General features: G+C 37.0%; 1 protein-coding gene across 1 annotated transcript in view; it reads right to left on the bottom strand.

Annotated features, from left to right (window-relative positions):
- Positions 1–24,575, bottom strand: part of SOS2 (SOS Ras/Rho guanine nucleotide exchange factor 2) — a 99,979-nt gene that overhangs the window by 69,619 nt on the left and 5,785 nt on the right. The window contains exons 2-3 of the mRNA XM_059914189.1: positions 2,985–3,110; positions 424–555 (exon numbers count right to left, since the gene is read on the bottom strand). Coding sequence (XP_059770172.1) covers positions 424–555; positions 2,985–3,110 — 258 coding nt within the window. The remainder of the gene's footprint in view (positions 1–423; positions 556–2,984; positions 3,111–24,575) is intronic.

The following is a 24,575-nucleotide window of genomic DNA, read 5'->3' on the forward strand; positions in this document are numbered from 1 at the left end:
GACAACTTTTCCAACGTACAGAAAAATATCTGTGATAAATACAGATTAATTTAAAAACAGTTCTGAACTCACAGGAGCTTTTGCATTATATATTTTGTTAATCAACAAAAAGCTGGAAGTCAATCAGGGGTAGCAATCATTAGAAGATGCCACAAAGATGCATTATTTCTTACCATTAACCTTTAATATTATTTGAAAAGCAATCTGATTTCATCAAAGCATACTTCTTTTTGTTTTGTACACGTATTAAGAAACGTATATATGTATGTATGTGTATAAACAAGTGTATACACATTCAAGTGCACATACACAATAAGACCATGCTATATAAATACACAAATACTATATAAAGTATTATTTGTTAAAAGTAACCTCCCCAATGTTTTTTTGTGTGTTTTTTGTTTGTTTGCTTGTTTGTTCTACCTTCAATGAAGGATGGATTTTGTCCACAGGCAGTAAGAGAGGATTTCTCCGTTTTCGTTTCTCTATGGCAGACTGTGCATCAGCAATAGCCCATTTATCAATTGGATGAGGAAAGGTCTTTTGAACTCGTTCCTGTTCAGATCACAGCAGAACTACTGTTAATAGAAGTGCTCATAAACAGAAAATTCACACAAAATTAAACTTTATCATCATCCATAACACCAGCAGTTAATAGTAACGTAACATATTCTGATTCCTGCAATAAATGAAATTTGTTTAAAAAAAAAAAGATCAACATGCTATCAAGATTTTTCCACATAATTCCCATGGGTGAGGAAAAACGTGAAGTTTAAACAGAAAGCTTTAAGTGTAAGCATAATTAAGATAAAATGGAAAAAGGAAAAAGTAATAATATTAGGGGAGATTAAAGCAAACATGAAATACTCTATCAGTGATTTTAAGGTCAAGGTTTCTAGGGTTAAAACTGTTTACCTAGCAGAAGTTAACTCATTATTAATAATTATTATGCAGTCTCTCTCCTGCTAATCTCAGAGCTTTATAGAGAAGAATTTTAAAAGAAGAAATATCATGTACCTCTTAAAGGATCAAGTGTGTGGCAGAGCTCAGAAAGGTTTAAGGAAATGTATCTCTCGGCAAAAACAATCCAAGCCTTTTATGTTACTATTTTGTTCATCTAATCTTAAATATAACCAGTAATTGGCATGAATAATGAGAAGTAATGATAGCTGAATCAAACTCCAATTTAGCAGGATTTCCTATTTTTAAAATTATATTCTCAGCTTCTAACATATTTAGCTTCTGAAAAGTATACTTCTATTATATTTACTTATGTCCAATTCTTACAGCAGAGAACAGGGAAACAAATGCTTTAATTCCCAGAGTCCCTGAAAATCTTAATAGATTACTCCAAATTAAGATTATCCTTTACACTGGAAGTTGTTGCCTTGTTATAGAAACAATCTTCAAAAGAAAGGTGATATAAACAGTATAATGCCAAAGTAACTTTTAAAAGCTATACTGACAGTTATTTCTAAAAATCTAGAAATACTCCCATGCAACTGAGCCAAAACAAGTATTTCAGCACTGAATTACACACGATCTTTTAGAGGTATATATATGTATATATATTTTTTAATCAATGAGTAAAATGTTTATTCTATACTAGTCCTTTATTGAGGTAATATTTATATGCAGTAAAATGCACAGATCTTAAGTGCACCATTGAATGAGTTTTGAAAAATGCTTACACCTGTGTAACCATCACCCTAATCAAGATTACAGAAAATTTCTATCATCTTAATCTCACCCTTCATAGGCAGCCAGCAGCCACAATCCTGATTTCTATCATCATTACTTTTAGCTATTTCTGATTTTCATATAACTGGAATCATATAATACATACTCTCTGGGGTATGTCTCATTTTGCTCTATATGATATCTGTGGATTGTAGCTATGTTATTGCATATATCAATAGTTCATTCTTTCATTTTACAACACTACTAAGTAGTATTCCATTTTATGAATCTATCACAATTTGTTTTCCCATTCTCTTGTAGATGGAAATTTTAGTTGTTTCTAATTTTTGCCTACTATGAATAAAACTGCTTGGATATTCATGTAAAAGTCTCTTTGTGAAGATATATTTCCATTTCTCTAGGGTTAAATACCCAGGGGTAAAATTGCTGGGTCATAGGCTAGATATATATTTAACTATAAGAAACTGCAAAACAATTTTTCAAAGTACTTATGCCATTTTATACTCCCACTAGCAATGTATAAGAGTTCTAGTTGCTCTACATCTCATCAATATTCCATGTTACCAGTCTTTAATTTTATCCCTTTTAGTGGGTGTGAAATAGTATCTCATCGTAGTTTTAATCTCTATTTCCCTGAAGAATTATGAGTTTGAGTACCTTTTCATATGCTTATTGGCCATAAGTATATCTTCTTTTATGAAGTGTCTGTTCAAGATTTTTGCCCACTTGGGTGAGCAGGGTATCTTTTTATTACTGACTTGTAGGAGTTTTTGTTTGTTTGTTTGTTTGTTTTAACATATTCTGGATACAAGCCCTTTGTAAGGAATACATATTGAAACATTTTCTCCTAGTCTGTGACTTATACCTTTTTTATTTTCACATCAATTTTATTTTTTGATATTTACAGTGTTTTGAGTCCTCTGTAAAAAAACATTTAACACTAGCTTATATTCTCCTGCATTTTCTTCTAGAAACTTTACAGTTTCAGCATTTATGTTTAAGACTATAATGTATCTTGAACTAATTTTTGTGTGAGATAGTTTTCAAGGGTTTTTCCCACCATAAATTTATCCAGTTGTTTTAGCACTTTTTTTGCTGAAAAACTTTCCTTTCCTCATCGAATTGCCTTGACATCTTTGACAAGAATGAATTGACCATATATCCCCCATTATGATTTCAATGGTTTTAGCTTCCATAATAATTTAGAATGATATAGATTTAGATGTAAAAATTAATTTGTACAGTGGTTCAGTGACTTTTTGAAATAACAAGATAATTTTTACCTCCACATCTTGAACAGTCCTTGGTTGGGCCATGCATAATTTATTAAGCAGCTGAAAAATCAGCTCTTCAATATAATAGAGAGACTCTTCATTAGCTGAGAGATTGGGATGTACTTGCTCCTGAACCTTTAAAAAAAAAAAGTTCTCAATTTAAGTACAGACAAAATGATATTTATTAAACAAAAGTCAGAGAATCTTATATAATTTATAGTATTTTATCAGAATGGTCACTCAAATACAGATATAAAACACAAAAAATGAAGAAAAACCGTATTTGTTGGTCTCTGTAAAGTCTTAACTCAGAGTAGTGGTTCTTAATCTTTTCTAGACTCTGAAAATCAGCTGAAAGCCACTGGCCCCTCTCATCCTTACCACCAAAAAAGCATATGCACATAAAATATTCTATACAATTTCAAAGGAAGCATGGATACCCTGAAGTTAATTAATAAACCTACTATGTACCAAGATCCCAATCAGGGAAGACATCAATCACTCTCACAAAAGTCCTGAGGCTGCTAAATTTCTGTGATAAGAGGAGAGGCAGCCATCTGTGATAACTTACGTGATAACCTTGTACAAGGTTTGGGTTTTGCCCTTCCTGTGACAATTATAATCCTAATGTCTTCTCTCCCGTTTGAGTAGAGCTACTGCAGTGCCTCAGTGGCTTGCCTACAGGCTTCAGTGGATTACATGTGACAGTGAAGCCCAGGTGCTAGGGGTGGGGTGGAGGAAGCTGTCAGCTACGTGTAGGCCGGTGGTGGAGCTGAAGGCACAATCTGCCCTGTCCCTGCTTCCCCACGGAGGTCGGGCACAGGTGCCCTGCTCCAAGTTGCATTTTCCCTTCCCCAGAAACAATGCCATTCTTGCTCCCATTCCTCCACATCCCCCTCTGGCTCAGTTGAAAGCCATGCCACTCTGTTTACAGATAAAAAGTTCAGGTGCTTTTGGCCACCGGTCTTGGATCTGCCTTCTCTTTCCAGTGGTGAGATCCCACTCCAGAGGCGTTTTCTGAGAAAGGCGGCTGGGGCTGGTGGCTATCACTGCAACGTGACGCCAGTGCTGTACCGCCTACGTGAGTCAGATGCTGCTCTGCAGGCCGGGCGTGGTACCAACCAACCCCGCTCCCCCAGGCAGGCAAGGCGCAGGACCCTCTTCACTTGGCCTGCCGACTCCATTACAAAACCATTTTCCGACAGTTCAAAAGCAAGCCACCCCCACCCCTTGCCCTTGTCCAAAGGGCAGAGCATTTTAGTAAGATCTACTTTGTACATCTCTAGCAATAGTTAAGTCCCTGACGTTGGGGCCAAATTCTTATTGTGAGACATACATATCCATCCGGCCTTCCCCAACTGTTCCTCCCAAATCTACTTTCGCTTTGGATCTGGGCCGGGTACCAAACAGAAGACTCTTTTTTGATCATCAGCTACTGCTTGAAGCCTGTTTTCTACAAGGACTCCAAAGGCTGAAGTCTCCCAGGGCACAACATGAGGACAAATTTCTCATCAGATAAACGTGGGCTCAAGGAGCTTTCCTTTGTTAGTATCTTCCTCAGACCCTGTTTTCCCACTGTATTCCTCTGACCCCCTTTTCAGTCAACAGGTGAAGTTCTCCCAGCCCATAGAGGCAGTAACATCATCTTTTGCGTCTCCTCTCCTTTGGCCATCTTGGGAAGCAAAATATTATTTTTTAGCCCAGGCTTCACAGCCACTCTTCGTGGGCAGCCCCCATCTGGACTCCAGACCCTGGCCTAGGTGAAGTCAGAGGCTTTCTGACAGATTTCTGAATGGATATTACAGGGATGGAGGGGCTCCCCAACCTGCTGTAGGGAATAGCCTGAGAAGACATGTGTTTGGAATCTTAATATTTTGGCACATGGCTATGTCCATTTTAAGATCTCTGGTGGGTTTGAGATATTTAGGTGTGGATTAAAGGGACAAGGAGTCTTTTTCTTAGCTAAAGTGTTCAAATACTGTTTTGAACAGTGACAGCTGTTCTTTATTGCCAGCCCTTCTGGGCATCTCACCGCCACACCACCTTCTCTAGTGTTAACAGGATCTCTGGTCTTAGAAGCCTGCCTTCAGTTCCGAGCTACCCCAAGTAACTGACTGGCCTTGGTATTGGCTGCAACCTTGTTAGAACCACACAGGTTCCACCCTCACCTGGCCGGCCTGGTTACTTGGGCCAGTGGGTGCAAGTGACCCTTCCAAGGAACAGGTGTTGATGACTTCAGCATTCAGGGACCCTTTGTGTTCCCCCTTACCTAGAACCCTTAGACTACTCCTTCTATTCTCTTCTCCCTGGAAGCCTCTTTCCAAGAGCCCTATTTTTTAGAGCTGAACTGCACAGATTATAGCTGCTATCATATTTAGTCAAGGAAGAGAGAAAGAAGGCTCTCAGGCACTAACTTTCAACTTCTCTCAAGCCAAACCAGTTTAAAATGGAAACTCTAGCAGAATGAACTGGATTTCCATTTTCTCATGTCTACCTGTCTTCCCCCTATACTCTAAAGTTACCTGTTTCTAGCAAGACAGAAGGGAAGGAGAGGCACGCCTAGCAATACTTGCCCCCTCCGCCCCCATGCCCTTCTTTGAAGGCCTCAGCTCAGCTGTTCAGGCCACATCTCTCCTCCCCAGGCTCTTCTCGCTCAGCTTGGTATCCAGCATCCTGAATAGTCCTCAGCAGATTCATCTTGTGGGCTCAGATTCCGGATGCTCAGTTGAAGGCAAGGAGCCGGATTCTCCAGCTCCCTGCAGGCACCGCAGGAACACTTAGGGAGAGGAGGCTGGCTGGGGGCCTAGGAATGTATGTGCCTGTCTGCCTCCCTGGCAGGCTGGGGAAGGGTGCAGGGCTCAGCGCACTGAACCACAGGAAAGGCTCACAACCAGTAGCAGTATCTTCCAGGTAGGACTATCCTGGAAATAAGTGCGTGTGAGATTGAGAAATTTCTCAGAGTAGGTTTTTTCCACAGCTGTTGTAGGATTGCACATTTTAGACCAATCTTGTCCAGTACTTTTCCTGTCTTAACTTTTGTATTTTTTTGTTAAGCCAACAAGCCAAGAATTTGGCCCTACGGGGATCCATGTGGTAGGCAATAGCTGCTCTTTGGCCAAGGCCTTCATAAAGGATTCGGTCATCCCATTGTCTGTTCCCTAGCCCCACACCCAGGTAAAGACCACGGGGAGGGAAGAATTTTGAGGTCAGTACAAACCAAGTAAGTCTGTAAATTAAAGCTGTTAGTTTTCCTCTGGGAGGGCATTTTGCATCAGGCCTGAGCTATGTGCAGAATCAAACCTGGCTGTGAGTTAGGATAGGCACCATTTGGGCTTCCCTGGTGGCGCAGTGGTTAGGATCCGCCTGCCAATGCAGGGGACACAGGTTCGAGCTCTGGTCAGGGAAGACCCCACATGCTGTGGATCAACTAAGCCTGTGCGCCACAACTACTGAGCCTGCGCTCTAGAGCCCACGAGCCACAACTACTGAGCCCAAGTGCCACAACTACTGAAACCCACGTGCCTAGAGCCCGTGTTCCACAACAAGAGAAGCCCCTGCAATGAGAAGTCCGCACACTTGCAACGAAGAGTAGCCCCCACTCGCTGCAACTAGAGAAAAGCCGCGCACAGCAACAAAGAACCAAAGCAGCCAAAAATAAATTAAAAAAAAAAAAAAAGAATAGGCACCATTAAATTTGGGGCCCAGAACACTGGGAGAAAGAATTGTGTAGTATGTCATAAAGGTCTTCAGTGCGTCTGGGCCCACCTTACTACTTCTGGGCCAGCCTGACTGCCGATGTCCACATTAGCACACACTTGAACCCCTCTGCTAAACTCTAGCCCTGCTCCCTTATGTAGGTCAGATGTTTGGCCTCTGGGTTTGGGAAGAGAAAACTGCCATGCCGAGAACTCTCAGGCCCTGGAGTTGGGTATTGGCTCTTTTAGCCAGCTTTTGTGGGAACTGTCTTTGATTGAACCACTAAAGAAGCAAAGGGGGTATGTATGAGGTTCCAGCTACCCAAGACAGACCAGATGTCCCTCAAAAACAGCTTGGGTTCCCAGCTACAGACTCTACGAAAGTAAATCAAACCTTTTACCTCACTTTTTTTCTTTCCAAATTTATTTGCTTTTAAGAACTATAAACTTCTGGCTATTGTTTTTCTTGTTCTTGGGGCCCCTGGGTAGACAGACACAGCTTGATGATTTCAGAGCAGATACAGGCCAAGAAACCAAGGCACTGAGTGCTGAGTCCAGACAAATGATACTTATATACACATCCAAATTTGAAGAGAAAATGTGTTTCTTTAGGTTTCAAACACTATAATAGATATAAAACAAAAATAAAAACCTGCTGCAAAGTTAATAAATAAAATAAACCTACTAGAAGTCTGTGAACACTAGGTCATGAACCCTAGCAACAGAGGTATCCCTGAATAACCATACTACTTTATACATTACAGAGGTGCTCTATGAAGTAGGTGCTAGTCAGATTTGTTTTACAATGGTATATGCTGCTTTCTGTCGCCACACAGCTGTGCTGAGCCTCTTTTGTTGTTAAATTTCTTTTTTTTTTTGGCCACACCGTATAGCATGTGGGATCTTAGGACCCCACCAGGGAGCAAACCTGCACCCCCTGCAGTGGAAGCACGGAGTCTTAACCACTGGACTGCCAGGGAAGTCCCTGTTGTTAAATTTCTTAAAATTAGAATCTAGTAATCTGTCCTAAAAAATAATCCAGTCAAACTGAATATGAGGAAAAAGAAGGTAAAAAATAGTGCCTAGCGTTATAGTAGGTGTCATGTAAATATCTGTTGAAAGAATGATTAATAGAAAAGTATTGTTCTAATGCATGGTATTAGAAGGATATCAATGCCACTGACATAAAAAGTAAGAAAAAATTGTGAATAGTCTCATAGTTATTTTGGAAAACTGATGCGGTAGTTAAAAATCTTCCCACAAAGAAAACAGCATTAAGGTGACCACTTCATCTAAATTCTCAAAATTAAGCATAAAATTGTTCATTATAGCCTCTTGCATTTTTAAGTTCATAGACACTTCAGTGAAGTCTTTTCTTTCATTAATATCAGTTATTTGTGTGTCCATTCTTTTCTTGATCAGTCTCTCAGGGGTTTATCAATTTTATTAATCTTTTCAAGAACCAACTTTTGGCTTTGTTGATGCTCTCCATTTTATGTTTGTTTTATATTTCATTTATATGTTTCATCTTCATTTTTTCTTCTGCTATTTATTCTTTTTTTCTAACTTCTTGGGATGGATACTTATTTTCAACCTTTCTTCTTTTGCAATATGTATATTTTGTCTAAGAACTACTTTTGTAAAAAACTCACAGATTTTTATATGGAATACTTTTGCAGTCATCCATTTCAAACTAACTTCTAATTTCCATTATGGTTTCTTCTTTAACTTTGGAATTTAGAAGTATACTTCTTAATTTCTAAACACACAGGGTTTTTTTTTTCACGTTATCTTTATCGATTTCTAGAATAATCACATTGTGGTCAGAAAACATACTTTCTATGATTTCAATTTTTTTGAAATATGTTAAGACTTGCTTTTATAGCTCATTGCATGGCCTAGATGGCTTCACTGACAAACTCATCAAACATTCAAGGAAGAAATGCAACAATCTTAAGCAAGCTTTCTCAAAAATAAGTAAAAAAGTAGACTTCTCAAGTTATTTTGAGGCTAGCCTTGATATAAAAACTCAAAAAGATGAAAAGTACAGCTCGTTTTCACTCATGAACCTAGAAACAAAAGCTTAAATAAACTATTAGCTAACTTAATTCTGTAATATATTTTAAAAAATTATACAACATGACCAAGCTGGATTTATCCTAGGAATGTTAAGTTGGCTTAATGTTGGAAAATCATGCAAAGTAATTCACCATGTTAACAGATTAAGAGAGAAAAATAATATGATCTTAAACAGATGTAGAAAAAGCATATAAAAGTTTGAATATTCACACATAATCAAATCTCTTAATGAACTTCCTGAATTTGGTAAAAGATATATACAAAAAAGCTACAAGAAACATCATAGTTAATGGTAAAACACTGAAAGCTTTCCTTTTGAGATTAGGAAAAAGGCAAAGATACTAGCTATTACGATTTCTATTCCACATTGTACTGGAGGTCCTGGTCAGTGAAGTACAGCAAGAAAAATGAAAGTATAAGAATTAGAAAAGAAGAAACAAATTTGCCGATGATTTGATTGCCCACTGTGATAGCTAATTTGATGTGTCAACTTCTGGGCCACCGGGTACCCAGATATCTGGTTAAATATTATTTCTGAGGGTGTCTCTGAGGGTGTTTGTGGATGAGATTAACATTTGAACTGGTAGACTGAGTAAAGCAGATTGCCCTCTCCAGAGTGGGTGGACCTCATGCAATCCACTGAAGGCCTGAATAGAAGAAAAGGCTGGGTAAGAAATAATTCTCTCTCTCTGCCTGACAGCCCAGGTTTTTGGTCTTCTTTTGCTTTTGGACTAGAACTTGGACTAGAATTACACCATCAGTTCTCCTGGGTCTCCAGCTTACTGACTGCAGACTTGCACTTCTCTGCCTCTATAAGAGTGAGTGAGTGTGTGTGTGTGTGTGTGTGTGTGTGTGTGTGTGTTTCTGTTTCTCTAAAGATTCCAGACTAATACACCCATGAAGGAAAATTAAAATATTGTACACATAAATTATTTCAATTCATAAAAATAAAATGTTATTTCTATGTAACAGCAACAAAGTTAGAAAATAAAATTTTAAAATAATATCACTTATAATAGAATAAACATTATACCATGTATTTTGGAATAAATCTTAGATAGGAAGTACAAGACTCCTAGGGAGAAAACCAGACTCTGAGAAAAATTAAAGATCTAAATAAATGAAATAAAATACCATGTTCATGAATTATCAGACTTAATATTGTAAATATATCAATTCTCCTCAAACTGATCCATGGAGTTAATAAAATCACAGTCAAAACCAAACAGTATGTTTGGTTAAAATTGAAAAGATAATTTCAAAACTTATATAGAAATACAAAAAGCTAAGAAATCAGTCATATACTCTTAAAGAAATATAAGTACTTGCTCCAATTATTATTGGAATTTATTACAAAGCTACAGTATTTAATAATGTGATACTGATATAATGATAGACAAACAGATGAACAGAACAGAACAGAGAGTACAGAAACAAGCCCACAGATATACAGACCCTTGATGTATAACAAAGGTGGCATTATGGGCAGGGGGAAGATTGTTGAGGGACGCTGGGGCAAGTGGATGAATAGTGAACAACTGGATACCCATATGGAGAAGAATGAAATCAACTCTTATTCACACTTGATACAAAAATCAATTTTAGTTGATTTTAGACCTATTAAATAGACCTAATAAAGTTCTGATAATATAAAACAAGATAATAGATAATTATCTTAATGACCTCAGGACAGAAAAGGATTTACTAAACAGAACACAAAAATTACTACCCAAAGTGTAATAATACCAAGTGTTGGTGATTATGTAGAAAAATGGGAACTCTCACACACTGCCAATGGCGTGCAAAATGGCTCTATCACTTTGGAAAACTTTGCCATCATCTACTAAAGTTCAAGATAAGCATACCCTATGATCCAGTAATTCTACTACTCAATATTTTATATTCTTTAAAGCTCTACAGTCCAATACAGTAGACACTAGCCTCATGTGGCTACTGAGCACCTGAAATGTAGCTCTACTGAACTGGAGATGGGCTATAAGAGTAAAATGTATACCAGACATCAAAGATCTAGCACACACAAAAAATGTCAAATATCTCAATAATTTTTATGTTGACTATATGCTGAAATGATTAGATTTATTGGGTTAAATACATTATTTAAATCAATTTCATCTGTGTCTTCTTATGTTTTTAATGTGGCTATGAGAAAAGTTTAAATTACATATGTGGCTAATATTATATTTCAATTGGACAGCACTGCTCTAGAGCAATAAGCACAAACGTTTACCAGAAGACATGTACAAGAAGGCTCATAAAAAACATTATTGGTGGACTTCCCTCGTGGTGCAGTGGTTAAGAATCCACCTGCCAGAGCAGGGGACATGGGTTCGAGTCCTGGTCTGGAAAACCCCCATGCTGCAGAGCAACTAAGCCCATGCGCCACAACTACTGAGCCTGTGCTCTAGAGCCCATGCTCCACAACAAGAGAAGCCACCACAATGAGAAGCCCGCACACCACAACAAAGAGTAGCCCCCGCTCGCCCCAACTAGAGAAAGCCTACAAATTGGAAGGAATTGAGAAGGAATACAAATTGGAAAAGAAGAAATAAAATCGTCACTATTTGCTGATGACATGATACTATACATAGAAAATCCTAAAGATGTCACCAGAAAACTACTAGAAGTAATCAATGAATTTGGTAAGGTTGCAGGATACAAAACTAATGCACAGAAATCTCTGGCATTCCTATACACCAACAACAAAAAATCAGAAAGAAATTAAGGAAACACTCCCATTTACCATTGCAATAGAAAGAATAAAATACCTAAGAATAAACCTGCCTAAGGAGGCGAAAGACTTGTACTCAGAAAACTATAAAACACTGATGAAAGGAATCAAAGATGACATAAACAGATGGAGAAATATACCATGTTCTTAGATTGGAAGAATCAATATTGTGAAAATGACTATACTACCCAAAGCAATCTACAGAGTCAATGCAATCCCTATCAAACTACCAATGGCATTCTTCACAGAATTCGAACAAAAAATTCTTACAATTCGTATGGAAACACAAAAGACCCCGAATAGCCAAAACAATCTTGAGAAAGAAAAACAGAGTTGGAGGAATCAGGCTCCCCAACTTCAAACTATACCATAAAGCTACAGTAATCAAGACAGTATGGTACTGGCACAAAAACAAAAATGCAGATCAATGGTACAGGACAGAATGCCCAGAGATAAACCCATGCACATATGGGCACCTAATTTACGACAAAGGAGGCAAGAACATACAATGGAGAAAAGACAGCCTCTTCAATAAGTGGTGCTGGGAAAACTGGACAGCTACATGTAAAAGAATGAAATTAGAACACTACCTAACACCATACACAAAAATAAACTCAAAATGGATTAAAGACTTAAATGTAAGACCAGACACTATAAAACTTTTAGAGGAAAACATTGGAAAAACATTCTTTGACATAAATCAGAGCAAGATCTTTTTTGACCCACCTCCTAGAGTAACAGAAATAAAAACAAATGGGACTTAAACTTAAAAGCTTTTGCACAGCAAAGAAAACCATAAACAAGACAAAAAGACAACCCTCAGAATGGGAGAAAATATTTGCAAATGAAACAACAGACAAAGGAGTAATCTCCAAAATATACAAACAGCTCATGGAGCTCAATATCAAAAAAACCAAACAATCCAGTTAAAAAATGGGCAGAAGACCTAAACAGACATTTCACCAAGGAAGACACACAGATGGCCAAGAGGCACATGAAAAGATGCTCAACATCACTAATTATTAGAGAAGTGCAAATCAAAACTGCAGTGAGGTATCACCTCACGCCAGTCAGAATGGCCATTATCAAAAAAGCTAGAAACAATAAATGCTGGAAAGGGTGTGGTGAAAAGGGAACTCTCCTACACTGTTGGTGGGAATGTAAATTGATACAACCACTATGGAAAACAGTATGGAGGTTCCTTAAAAAACTAAAAATAGAACTACCATATGACCCAGCAATCCCACTACTGGGCATATACCCTGAGGAAACCATAATTCAAAAAGAGACATGCACCACAATGTTCACTGCAGCACTATTTACAATAGCCAGGACATGGAAGCAACCTAAGTGTCCATCTACAGATGAATCGATAAAGAAGATGTGGCACATATATATAATGGAGTATTACTCAGCCATAAAAAGAAATGAAATTGAGTTATTTATAGTGAGGTGGATAGACCTAGAGTCTGTCATACAGAGTGAAGTAAGTCAGAAAGAGAAAAAAAATACCGTATGCTAGCGCATATGTATGGAATCTTAAAAAAAAAAAAAAGTGGTACTGATGAACCTAGTCGCAGGGCAGGAATAAAGAGGTAGACATAGAGAATGGACTTGATGACATGGGGAGGGAGCACGAAGCTGGGGCGAAGTGAGAGTAGCATCGACATATATACACTACCGAATGTACAATAGTTGGCTGGTGGGAAGCAGCAGCATAGCACAGGGAGATCAGCTCGGTGCTTTGTGATGACCTAGAAGGGTGGAATAGGGAGGATGGGAGGGAGGCTCAAGAGGGAGGGGACATGGGGACATGTGTATGCATATGGCTGATTCGCTTTGTTGTGCAACAGAAACTAACACGGTGTTGTGAAGCAATTATACTCCAATAAAGATCTATTAAAAAAAAAAAAGAACTACAGTGATGACAGTTCTGAAAAAAAAAAAAAAAAGAAACAAAGGAACCAATACAGAAGAAAAGCCAAAGGAATGCCCAGGATGAAGTAAGGGAAAATTATAAGATGAGAGCTGTACAACACGCATAAAGGTCACCAGTCTGATTAGAGCAGATCAGAAGGCTCTAAGAGAAGCTATCTCAAGAAGATGAAATTATCAGAGTACCTGATGGACCTAAAACTCTTGAGAGGATATTTAAACAACTGGTAGAGAGTTTGAGCTTAAATTAATAAATACATAGAAAATACACAAACAAGAAAACAAGACAATTATTAACTTCAGTAAAAGTAAAGGGTTAGGTAGTAAGGAAAAAGTAGTTTAACTATAAATAACATATAGTATAGTATATGGTCATTATTTATGGTCATAATACTATAAACTCTGAATACTGATCCAACCAAAATTAAGATATAACCATGCGGTGGGAGGAGAGACAGGAAGTATATGTGGTTGGAGGGGGAATGTATATGTGTATTGAAAAATATTAAATCCTTACCTTCCAGAGTAGGAAATCAACAGATAATGCCCAAAACAGAAAAGTCATAAGTAGCAACAGAAGCACTTTTTTTCCTTAGAGACACAGAATACTGAAATGAATCACTTTGAAAAATTAAAGGGGCTGCCTCTAGGAAGCAAAAAATGTTGTGAATAGTGAGGAGGTAATGCTCTTTATCATAACAAGCCTTATAGAGCTATTTATCTTTTTTTTCCCATGAATAATTTTGATAAAATACAAAGAAATTTACAAGGAAACATGATAAGTAGGGAAGTGAGAAAGAGGAAGGACACATGAAACTGGAGACAGTAAGTAAAAACTACTCTTTGAAGAAGTCTGGATAAGAAGAGTTTAAATAAGGCAATTAGAAATTCATATAGGACTAACATCCAAAAAACCTGGCTTTATATTTTTTTAGAAATTCCAAATAGATTTGGGAGAAATAAATATTTCCTCTTACAACCTGCACTTCTTTCATATAACAAGAGGAAACTTAATTACATCCTACCATGCATTTCTATTAGATCAACAAAGACATTTTTAAAAATATAAAATAAACATTTATATTGGAAGTTCAGCTTGGAGTTCATAAGGCTGTTTGTTATAACATCCTTCCATAAAAGCCAAGGGCCCTAATCAGTAAAAATGACTGTGCATGAGAATTAAGATAATGTCTAATGGATTTTTTTCTATGATTATGATTTAAGTAAATAACCTACAAAGCAACCTTAACACTGAGCATCTGAGTTTCTTATGCTAAACTTGTTAAACTGAAAATATGAAAAGTCATAAAAACAAATATAGTGTTAAAATCCCAGCCATAAATAATAAGGACATCAAGATGACAATGAAAGATAACCATATTTTGTACTTTCACAGTATTTACTATCTCAGCACCCTGAGAGACAGTCAACATAAAATTACCACATCAGAACAAACTAAGTTTTCAGATTTTTCTGAAAGACTGGTCAGAAAAAGAGCAATTAAAATAATTTTCAATCTTTAGCAGTAGATTAACAAGTCAGACCTGTATTTTAGTTACACCATATTTTCAAATTGCCAGAAGGTACTTCCTTATACACACACTGTAAACAGAATAGTCATAATACTATAGATTCATGCATAGATGCATATAAAAGCATTAAACTTTATTTTTAATTGATAAACACTAGGTTTGACAAATTTCGGAAATGCTATTTCCTAATATATATATTTTTTCAGTTCTCCATACTCACAATCAAACACAAAAATCTTGCTAGTGCACTTGTTCAATCAACTAACATTTGCGTTTCTGGTACAATGTAGAAATAAATCCCTCTGGATGCACAGTCTGTTCATTTACTTATGTCAAAATCTTTATTCTACTGGTAAGATTTCTGCAAGGATGCAAGTGCCTCAAACACCAATTAAGAATACTGGAAGTTTTGTTTGTTGTAAGAGTTAAAATTCAATTTAAAAAGAAAAAGCAGCAAATTTCATCCTAAAGATATACTAACTACTATAAAATATTGCTCATAGAAATTTTTAAAAACCTAAATAAATGAAAATTTAAACTGTATAGGTTTAAAGACTCAATATTGTTAAGATGTCAATTTCCCTCAAATAAGCTATAAATTCAACACAATCCCTATCAAAATTCCAGGGTTTTTTTGGTAGAAATTGACAGGCTAATTTTTAAATTCCTATGGACAGGCTATACAAAGGTCTTAGAATAACCAAAACAACTCTGAAAAAGAACAAAGTTGGAAGGCTAAAACTACCTGATTCCAAGATTTTTTATAAAGCTACAGTAATCAAAATAGTGTGGTATTGATGTAGAGATAGGAAAAAAGGGACTCCCCTACCAGTCCAGTGGTTAGGACTTCGCCCTTCCACTGCAGGGGGCGTAGGTTTGATTCTTAGTCAGGGAACTAAGATCCTGCATGCTGCACGGCCAAATAAATAAATAATAAAATAAATAAATTTTTAAAAGATAGGAAAAAAGACCAATGCAACAGAATAGAGAATCCAGAAATAAAAACACAAATATAGACAAATGATTTTTTTGCTCGTTCATGCAAATTTTATTTATTTTTTAACATTTTTATTGGAGTATAATTGCTTTACAATGGTGTGTTAGTTTCTGCTTTATAACAAAGTGAATCAGCTATACATATACATATATCCCCATATCTCCTCCCTCTTGTGTCTCCCTCCTACCTTCCCTATCCCACCCCTCTAGGTGGTCACAAAGCATCGAGCTGATCTCCCTGTGCTATGTGGCTGCTTCCCACTAGCTATCTATTTCACATTTGGTAGTATATATAAGTCCATGCCACTCTCTCACTTCGTCCCAGCTTACCCTTCCCCCTCCCCGTGTCCTCAAGTCCATTCTCTACGTCTGCTAGACAAATGATTTTGATAAAGGTGCAAAGGCCTTTAGCAAAGGAGAAAGGATAGCTTTTGCAATAAATGATGGTAGAACAATCAGATAACCATATACAAAAAAACCAAACATAACAGATACAAAATTATCTCATCATATATAAAAATTAACTCAAATAGATCATAGATCTAAATGTAAAACCTAGAACTATAAAACTTCTGGAAGAAAAAATAGACGAAAAAATTTGTCACCCTAGGTTGACCAAAGATTTCTTAGACACTAAAGGCACAGTCTGTAAAAAAGCAAATGGATAAACTGAACTTTATAAAAATTTAAAACTTTTGCTCTTCAAAAGATAATATTAAGAGTGAATTGAATATAATCAGTGAATCAATGAACTAATAATATTTTATAGTAATAAAACAATATATTTTGGTCTTTCTTTTAAGAACTGAGGAGATTTTCTCCATAGGAATAATTTAATTCTTTAATTTTAAACTATATTAATGTGTACACTGAATGCTCTAAGTTGAAGCCATCATTCTCAATTAAACAACACTACTATGACAATACTTGAACTAAATTTTAAAATAAAAATAAGCATTTTTTCTTGGTAAATAAGCTATAACTCTGTCAGAAATTATTAACTAAATGTGTATTAATGTATTAGCTATACTTTTTAAGGTGAAGTTGCTATAGTATTTAATGTATATATAGAAAGTGAGAAGAAATGAATAAGTTGCAGATTAGACAGAATTTAGAATTAGGTTAGTTTTGAAAAATGAAGTTGTCATATATGGGTTCTAGCACATCTCACCATAAAAATTATGGAGATCATAAAATTGTAACCTGGTTAATTTGGGATGACGGATATTTCGCACTAATAGTGACAACATAAATACATTTTAAGACTAGTATACATGTGGCATATGGATTCGTGGGAAGAATGAAAACCTAAACTATATAGTTTATAATCCATAACTATTTTATAGTATTCAAAGATAAGGTATCATTATTGATAGTATTAAATACAGTTACCATGAACATTGATGGTTCAAAACATTTTACTGGATTATGCAATGTTAACCCAGAATTTGTTTTGATCCTTGGATGTATATATATATATAATAATGCCAACTAACTTTATTTACTTTCTTGTTTACATGTGGGGTTTTTTGTTTTTAAAAATTATTTTGTTAAAAAAATCCCAATAAAGATTTACTGCTATTTTTAAAGAGGTAATATTAAGAGAATAAAAAACTACAGACTGAAAGAAAATCTTTGTATATAAAGGATTTACAGTTAGATACATAAAGAACCCTCAAAACTCAACAATAAGAAATCAAACAAATTAACAAAAAAGGGCAAGGGATCTGAACAAACAGTTCACCAAAGAAGATATATGGATGGCAAATAAGGACAGGAGAGATGCTTGACATCATTAATCAACAGGGAAATGCAAATTAAAACAAGATACCAGTATAATAGCCCTATTAGGATGGCTAGAAATAAATTTAAATACCAAGCACTGGCAGGAAGAACTGGAATTCTCATATGTTGCTGCTGGGAATGTAAAACTGTACAACAGTTCAAATAGAAAACAGTGTGACAGTTACTTAAAAAGTTAAACACACACCTACTATCTGATCCAGTCACTCTTCGGTAATTACCCAAGAGAAAAGGAAATATATGCCCATACAAAGACGTGTATACAAATGTTTACAGCAGCTTTATTTTTAACAGCCAAGATATGAAAACCAAACGTACATCAACAAGTGAATGGATTAAAAAAAAAAAAAAGTGGGGACTTCCCTGGTGGTCCAGTGGTAAAGAATCCGCCTTAATGCAGGGGATGTGGGTTCGATCCCTTGTTAGGGAACTAAGATCCCACATGCCTCGGGGCAACTAAGCCCACGTTCCACAACTACTGAGCTCGAGCGCCTCAACTAGAGCCTGCGTGCCGCCAACTACAGAGCCCACGCGCCCTGGAGCCTGTGTGTCACAACTAGAGAGAAGCCCGGGCACCACAACAAAGAGCCTGCACACCGCAACAAAAGATCCTGCATGCCTCAACGAAGATCCTGCATGCTGCAACTAAGACTGCATGCGGCCAAAAATAAATTAAATAAATAAATAAATAAATGATGAATAAATCTTAAAAAAAAAAAAAGTGGTATATCCACACAATGGAATGCTACTGAACAATAAAAAGGAATGAACTATTGATGTATGCAACAACATGGATGGATCTCAAAATAATTATGTTGAGTGAAAGAAGCCAGGCAAAAAAAAGAATATATACTGTGTGATTCCATTACCAAAAAACTCTAGAAAAAGCAATCTATAGTGATAGGAAGCAAATCAGTGATTGCTTGTGGATTAGAGGTCAGGAGGAATGGGAGGGAGAATTATAGAGCATCAAGAAGAAATCTATGGGCTGAAGGATATACTATCTTTATTATGAATGTTTCACTTAAGTATACATACATAAAAACTTATCAAACTGTACACTTTAAATATGTGCAGTTTATTGTATGTTAATTCTCAAATAAGTTATTTAAAATAATATAAAAATTCATATTCTGAGGTAGCATTTTTCTGATCAGGGTGTATAATCAAGAATTGAAACCACAGTTGTACACTATGAACTCATTAAGGTCAGGAACTATTTCTTATGTTTTTGGTCTCTTCCTATTTCCCCACTCCTTTATTCCTAACACAAAGGTAATTTAGCACCATGCTTTGCATAAAGAAAGCACTCAGTAAACAGCTAAATAAATAAATAATAAATAACAGCTGCTAAATAAATTCATGGTAGCAAACAGATTCCCTGGACTGGCTGAAATTCGGAGACTGGGAAAAATTAAGAACTCCATTAACTTTGGTTTTATTTCATTGGATATGTACCTGAAGACTCAGTTATCCCATATAACATTATAAATGAGGGGATTCCCACCGCATGTTCCTCTATTACCACTGTCTATTAATATTCACTTCCCACTTAGATTTAGTGTTCTTAATTAGGTGCTTTCTTGACAGGTTTTCAAGGTGGATTTATTTTTTTTTTTTTAATTTATTTTATTTATTTACTTTTGGCTGCGTTGGGTCTTCCTTGCTGCGCGCGGGCTTTCTCTAGTTGCGGCGAGCAGGGGCTACTCTTCGTTGCGGTGCGCGGGCTTCTCAGTGCAGTGGCTTCTCTTGTTGCAGAGCACAGGCTCTAGGTGCGCGGGCTTCAGCAGTTGGCACACGGGCTCAGTAGTTGTGGCCTGCAGGCTCCAGAGCGCAGGCTCAGTAATTGTGGCGCACGGGCTTAGTTGCTCCGCGGCATGTGGGATCTTCCCGGACCAGGGATCGAACGTGTGCCCCCTGCACTGGCAGGCCGATTCTTAACCACTGTACCACCAGGGAAGTCCCCAAGGTGGGTTTATTTAAAATGCAGAAAGTACAGGCCAGGAATCTCATTCTATTTAGCTTAATATTAGGTTAGGGCTTACCATAAAACAATCAAAACATACAGGAAAGACTATTAGCTGAAACTGAAAGTTTTCTCATTAAAATTTTCTTTGATTGGAATGAAATGGCAAATGAACTGTAAGTACCTTCCCATACAATCAGGCCAAGAAAGTACAGGCTAGATCAATGGTTCCCAACTTGTTCCAGTGGCAGAGCATCTGGACGTCACCGTGCTCTTAGAAGAATATAAAATATTAAGATACTTACACTTCATCATAGTAAGCAAGAAGAATGTTAATAAAAATGACTATAAAACTTAAAAACTATAGGCACATGTTTGTAAGTAAAAACAAAATGTATCATAAGCAGTTCTCCCTGTACAACCTCTATATCTCTTGTCTATTTATTTTACAATCCTGCACTACTCATTAGCAAATAAACTGCAGCACGTACCACAGACTTAAGAAAAACTTAGGAGAAAAAAATAAAATTGAAAAAAATTAATAGTGGCTTTTTTCCCTGTGACCTGGGGAAAAGATCACTATTACTAAATATGTTTTATTCAGTCAAAGTTTAAGACTCCCTGGGCCAAATACCCATGTCCTTCAGCATACTACCAAAACTACTATATGCACTCTTTCTTCAAGAAGATCTGCCGGCAAGGTGCTTGCACTCAAGGAGTAAATAAAGCAGGTTCTCCTTTCCCACCTCTCCACAACTGCCCTCCTCCCACTTAACTGAAGAAAGGCAGATCTCCTACTTATCCTGAATCTTATTACGGTGCATTGCTCTGCAGTGCAATAAATAAATAAATAAATAAATTCTATGACACAAAACAAGGAGACAATGATAAATATTTTTCATTTAACCTTGCTTCTTCTATCCCCTAGCCTACTGTCAAAAAATACACTATAATGCAGGGAAAAGCTCATGAGAACAAAGAAAAGAAAGCATATTTAAAAAGTACTAAATAGGACTTCCCTGGCAGTCCAGTGGTTAAGACCCCGCGCTTCCACTGCAGGGGGTGTGGGTTTGATCCCTGGTCAGGGAACTAAGATCCCGCGTGCTGCACAGAGCAGCCATAAATAAATAAACAAACAAACAAAACTAAATACAGGCAACATCACCTTATTTCATTCAGGAGAAAAAATTCAAAGCAAGTTTTCACACCTTATCTTTCTATCTTACAATTAGAATTCAGAAGTGAGATGGTTGGCATGTGACATGTATTAACACATTCATTTGAATTGAAAAATAAAGTCAGACTTTGTCTGAACAAGATAAATACAATAGGCTGGTTGGCTTGACAACTAAATTGACTTTACCAATTAGGTTATGTGGGGATACTTTCCATAAAATAGTGAGTGTGGTAGGCAGAATTCTAAGGTGGCTGGCTCCCAAGATTCCCACCCCTGGTATACATGCCCTGTACACTCCTCTCCCCTTGAATGTGGGCAGGACCTGTGAATATGATGAGATATCACTCCTATGATAATATTACCGTATATGGCAAAGGTGACTAAGGTCTGTAATCAGTTGATTTTGAGTTAATCAAAAGGGAGATTATCCTGGGTGGGCCAGACCTTAATCAGGTGAGTCCTTCAAAAGAAGGTCTAGAAGTGTGAGACAACTGACAGCAGCAGATGCAGTTCTGCTGGCCTTGAAGAAGCAAACTGACATATTATAGGGAGGGTCATATGGCAAGGAAAGGCAGCAGCCTCTGGGAGCTGAGGGCCTCAGACAGGCAACTGAAAGGAAATGAATTCTGCTAAGAACCACATAAGCTTAGGAGAAGACCCCGAGCCTCAGATGAGTCTGCAGCCCAAGCCAAAACCTTGATTTCAGCCCATGGGACCCAAAGCAGAGAATCCAGCTAAGGCATGTCTGGACTTCTAACTTACAGTAACTGTGAGATAATAAATGTGTGTTGTGTTAAGCCACCAAGTTTTTGATAAGTTGTTATGCAGCAACAGAAAATTAATACAATAAGCTAGATCTACAGCTCCAAGGATTCAATGAAAATATATTTAAAGAGTGTGATAAGGTAAAATACATCTTATGAGTAAATAGTCATGGCTAAGGTATATTAAAGTTAATACTATTTTTATTTTCCCAATCTTTCTTGGATATATTGGACTAAACAAGGTAGTTCTAAATAAAAAAAGTGAAAAAGTAGCAGTAATAGTAATTAGTCATTTGACTAGTCCTAGAAAATCTAGAAAATGAAAAAGTGAATAACTTTAAAGACCAGGTAACACGTCATTTTTCAAGTCAGGTGCTTTAGGATTATTATTTTTCAAAATTCATGACATTTATGTTCTTTTGACCAACTAAGTACTACTAATAACTCAACCCAAAAGGAAGTTTTAAAGCTTTATGGTCATTGGGGAAATTTTTAAAAATTCAGTATATAGACATTTTTGTTGTTGCAAAGAAGTATAAATACAAAGGAGGGATCAATCAAAGACTTTTAAACATAGAAGTAAATATTATATTAGAATATAATTATGTGGGGAAAGTAGAATGAAAAGTTCACAGAGAAAAAAGAACAATGTAAATTTCCAACCATTAAAAAAGCACTTTGTCATGTATATTTTAAAAGGATGAACAGTATGTATTTCATTGGGTACATTTTTTTTTAATTACCTTACCCTTTCATTTTTTTAACATCTTTATTGGAGTATAATTGCTTTACAATGGTGTGTTAGTTTCTGCTTTATAACAAAGTGAATCAGCTATATGTATACATATTATCTCCCTCCCATCCTCCCTATCCCACCCCTCTAGGTGGTCACAAAGCACCGAGCTGATCTCCCTGTGCTATGCAGCTGCTTCCCACTGGCGATCTATTTTACATTTGGTAGTGTATATTGGGTACATTTAAAAGACTAATGGGACTATTTTATTTTATTTTTTATTTATTTATTTATTTATTTATTTATGGCTGTGTTGGGTCTTCGTTTCTGTGCAAGGGCTTTCTCTAGTTGTGGCAAGCAGGGGCCACTCTTCATCGCGGTGCGCGGGCCTCTCACCATCGCGGCCTCTCTTGTTGCGGAGCACAGGCTCCAGACGCGCAGGCTCAGTAATTGTGGCTCACGGGCCCAGTTGCTCCGTGGCATGTGGGATCTTCCCAGACCAGGGCTCGAACCCGTGTCCCCTGCATTGGCAGGCAGATTCTCAACCACTGCGCCACCAGGGAAGCCCCTATTTTATTTTAAAACATCAGTATTTAGAAAACATATAAAACTGTATCTTCTGAAACTATTTAAACTTAAAGATGAAAAGTTTTAGATGTCAACATAAAAATGTATAAATTTTTCAAAATTCTTTTGGGATACATAGCAAAAAAGTTAGAAAACTCCTTTTAAGAGAACGAATCAAGACTCGGTGTTGATTAGACATGAACCTGGTGTGAGAGGGAAGGAACAGATGATGCCTAAGTTCCTCGGTTTCTGGCTTGAGAACTGAGTACTGTATCATTTATACTGGAGACGTAAGTTTAGGGAAGATGATAATAAGCTTGGATTGGGACATGCTGTGAACATTTACATATGAATGTCCAGGAAGCAGGAGGTGCAGATAGGCTGCAAGAGAAGGCCTCTTCAAGAAGATGATGTTTGTCTGAAGACTTACAGGAGGTAAAAGGGCCACTCATGTTTTTATCTGCAGGAAGGTTGCTCTAGGCAGAAGAAACTCCAAGTACAATGCAAAAGCCCTGAGACTAGAACATATCTATGTGTTGGAGGTACGAGGAAGCCAGTGTGGTGCAGGAGTAGAGCAAAAAAAGGTCAGCAGTAAATGAGGTCAGTGAGGTAAAAGGAGAAGCGGGGGGAAATACCAGACTGCAGAGGGCCTAACAGGCCACTGGGAGGACTTCGACTTTTATTCTGAGAAGCACTGAACAAGGTTTGAGCAAAGGAGTGACATGATCCCACTTATCTCTACTGTGTTGAGAAAAGACTGAATGGGGCAAGGGTAGAAGAGAGGAGACCAGTTAAGAGGCTACTCTGATACTCCCAAAGTGTTCCCAGGTGGTACAAGTGGAAGAGTGAGAAATGGTGACTGAATATTGCTATAGTGTGAAGTAGAGCTAGAAGGATTTGCTGACAGATTAGATATGGGTTATAAAAGAAAGAATTCAAGAATAACTCGATATTTTGAGCAACTAGAATGATGGAGTAGCCATTTACTAATGTTGGAAATATTACAAAAGGAGCAAGTTTTCAAGGGAAGAGAAAGAGCTCAGTATTAGTTGAGATGCCTATCACACATCTTTGTGGAAGTGTTAAGAAAGAAACTGGATATCCAAGCTCAGGAGAGACACCTGAGCCAGAATTATAAATTGGAAACCATCAGATAGAGATGAAATGTGAAGCAATGAGGCTGGGTGGGATCTCCAAGAAATCTACTGTAAATAGAAACAGGAGTCCAAAGACTAAGCTCCAGGGAGGTCAGGATGATGTAGATGGGAAGATGAGGAGATCAACAAAGGAGAAGAACTAGGAAGAATAGTCAGAGAGGGAGAAAACCAGCAGCGTTTGGTGTCCTGGAAGCCAAATGAGGAAAAGATTTCAAAAAGGAGGAAGAGATAAACTATTAAATGCTGCTAATGGGTCAATTAAGAAAAAATTACAAAGCGCTATGTAAGTAAGAAGTAGTATTTGAGTTTACAAAGTGTTTTAATGAAGAAAACTGGCGTAATGAAAACTTTACTTGGAGATCATAGTATTGCTCATATCTAGATCTTGATGTTATTTTCATTGTGTTGTGTACACATTAAAATGTGAAGTGCATAACACTTTACACA

Source organism: Balaenoptera ricei, chromosome 2, assembly GCF_028023285.1.
Source record: "Balaenoptera ricei isolate mBalRic1 chromosome 2, mBalRic1.hap2, whole genome shotgun sequence".
NCBI lineage: Eukaryota > Metazoa > Chordata > Mammalia > Artiodactyla > Balaenopteridae > Balaenoptera > Balaenoptera ricei.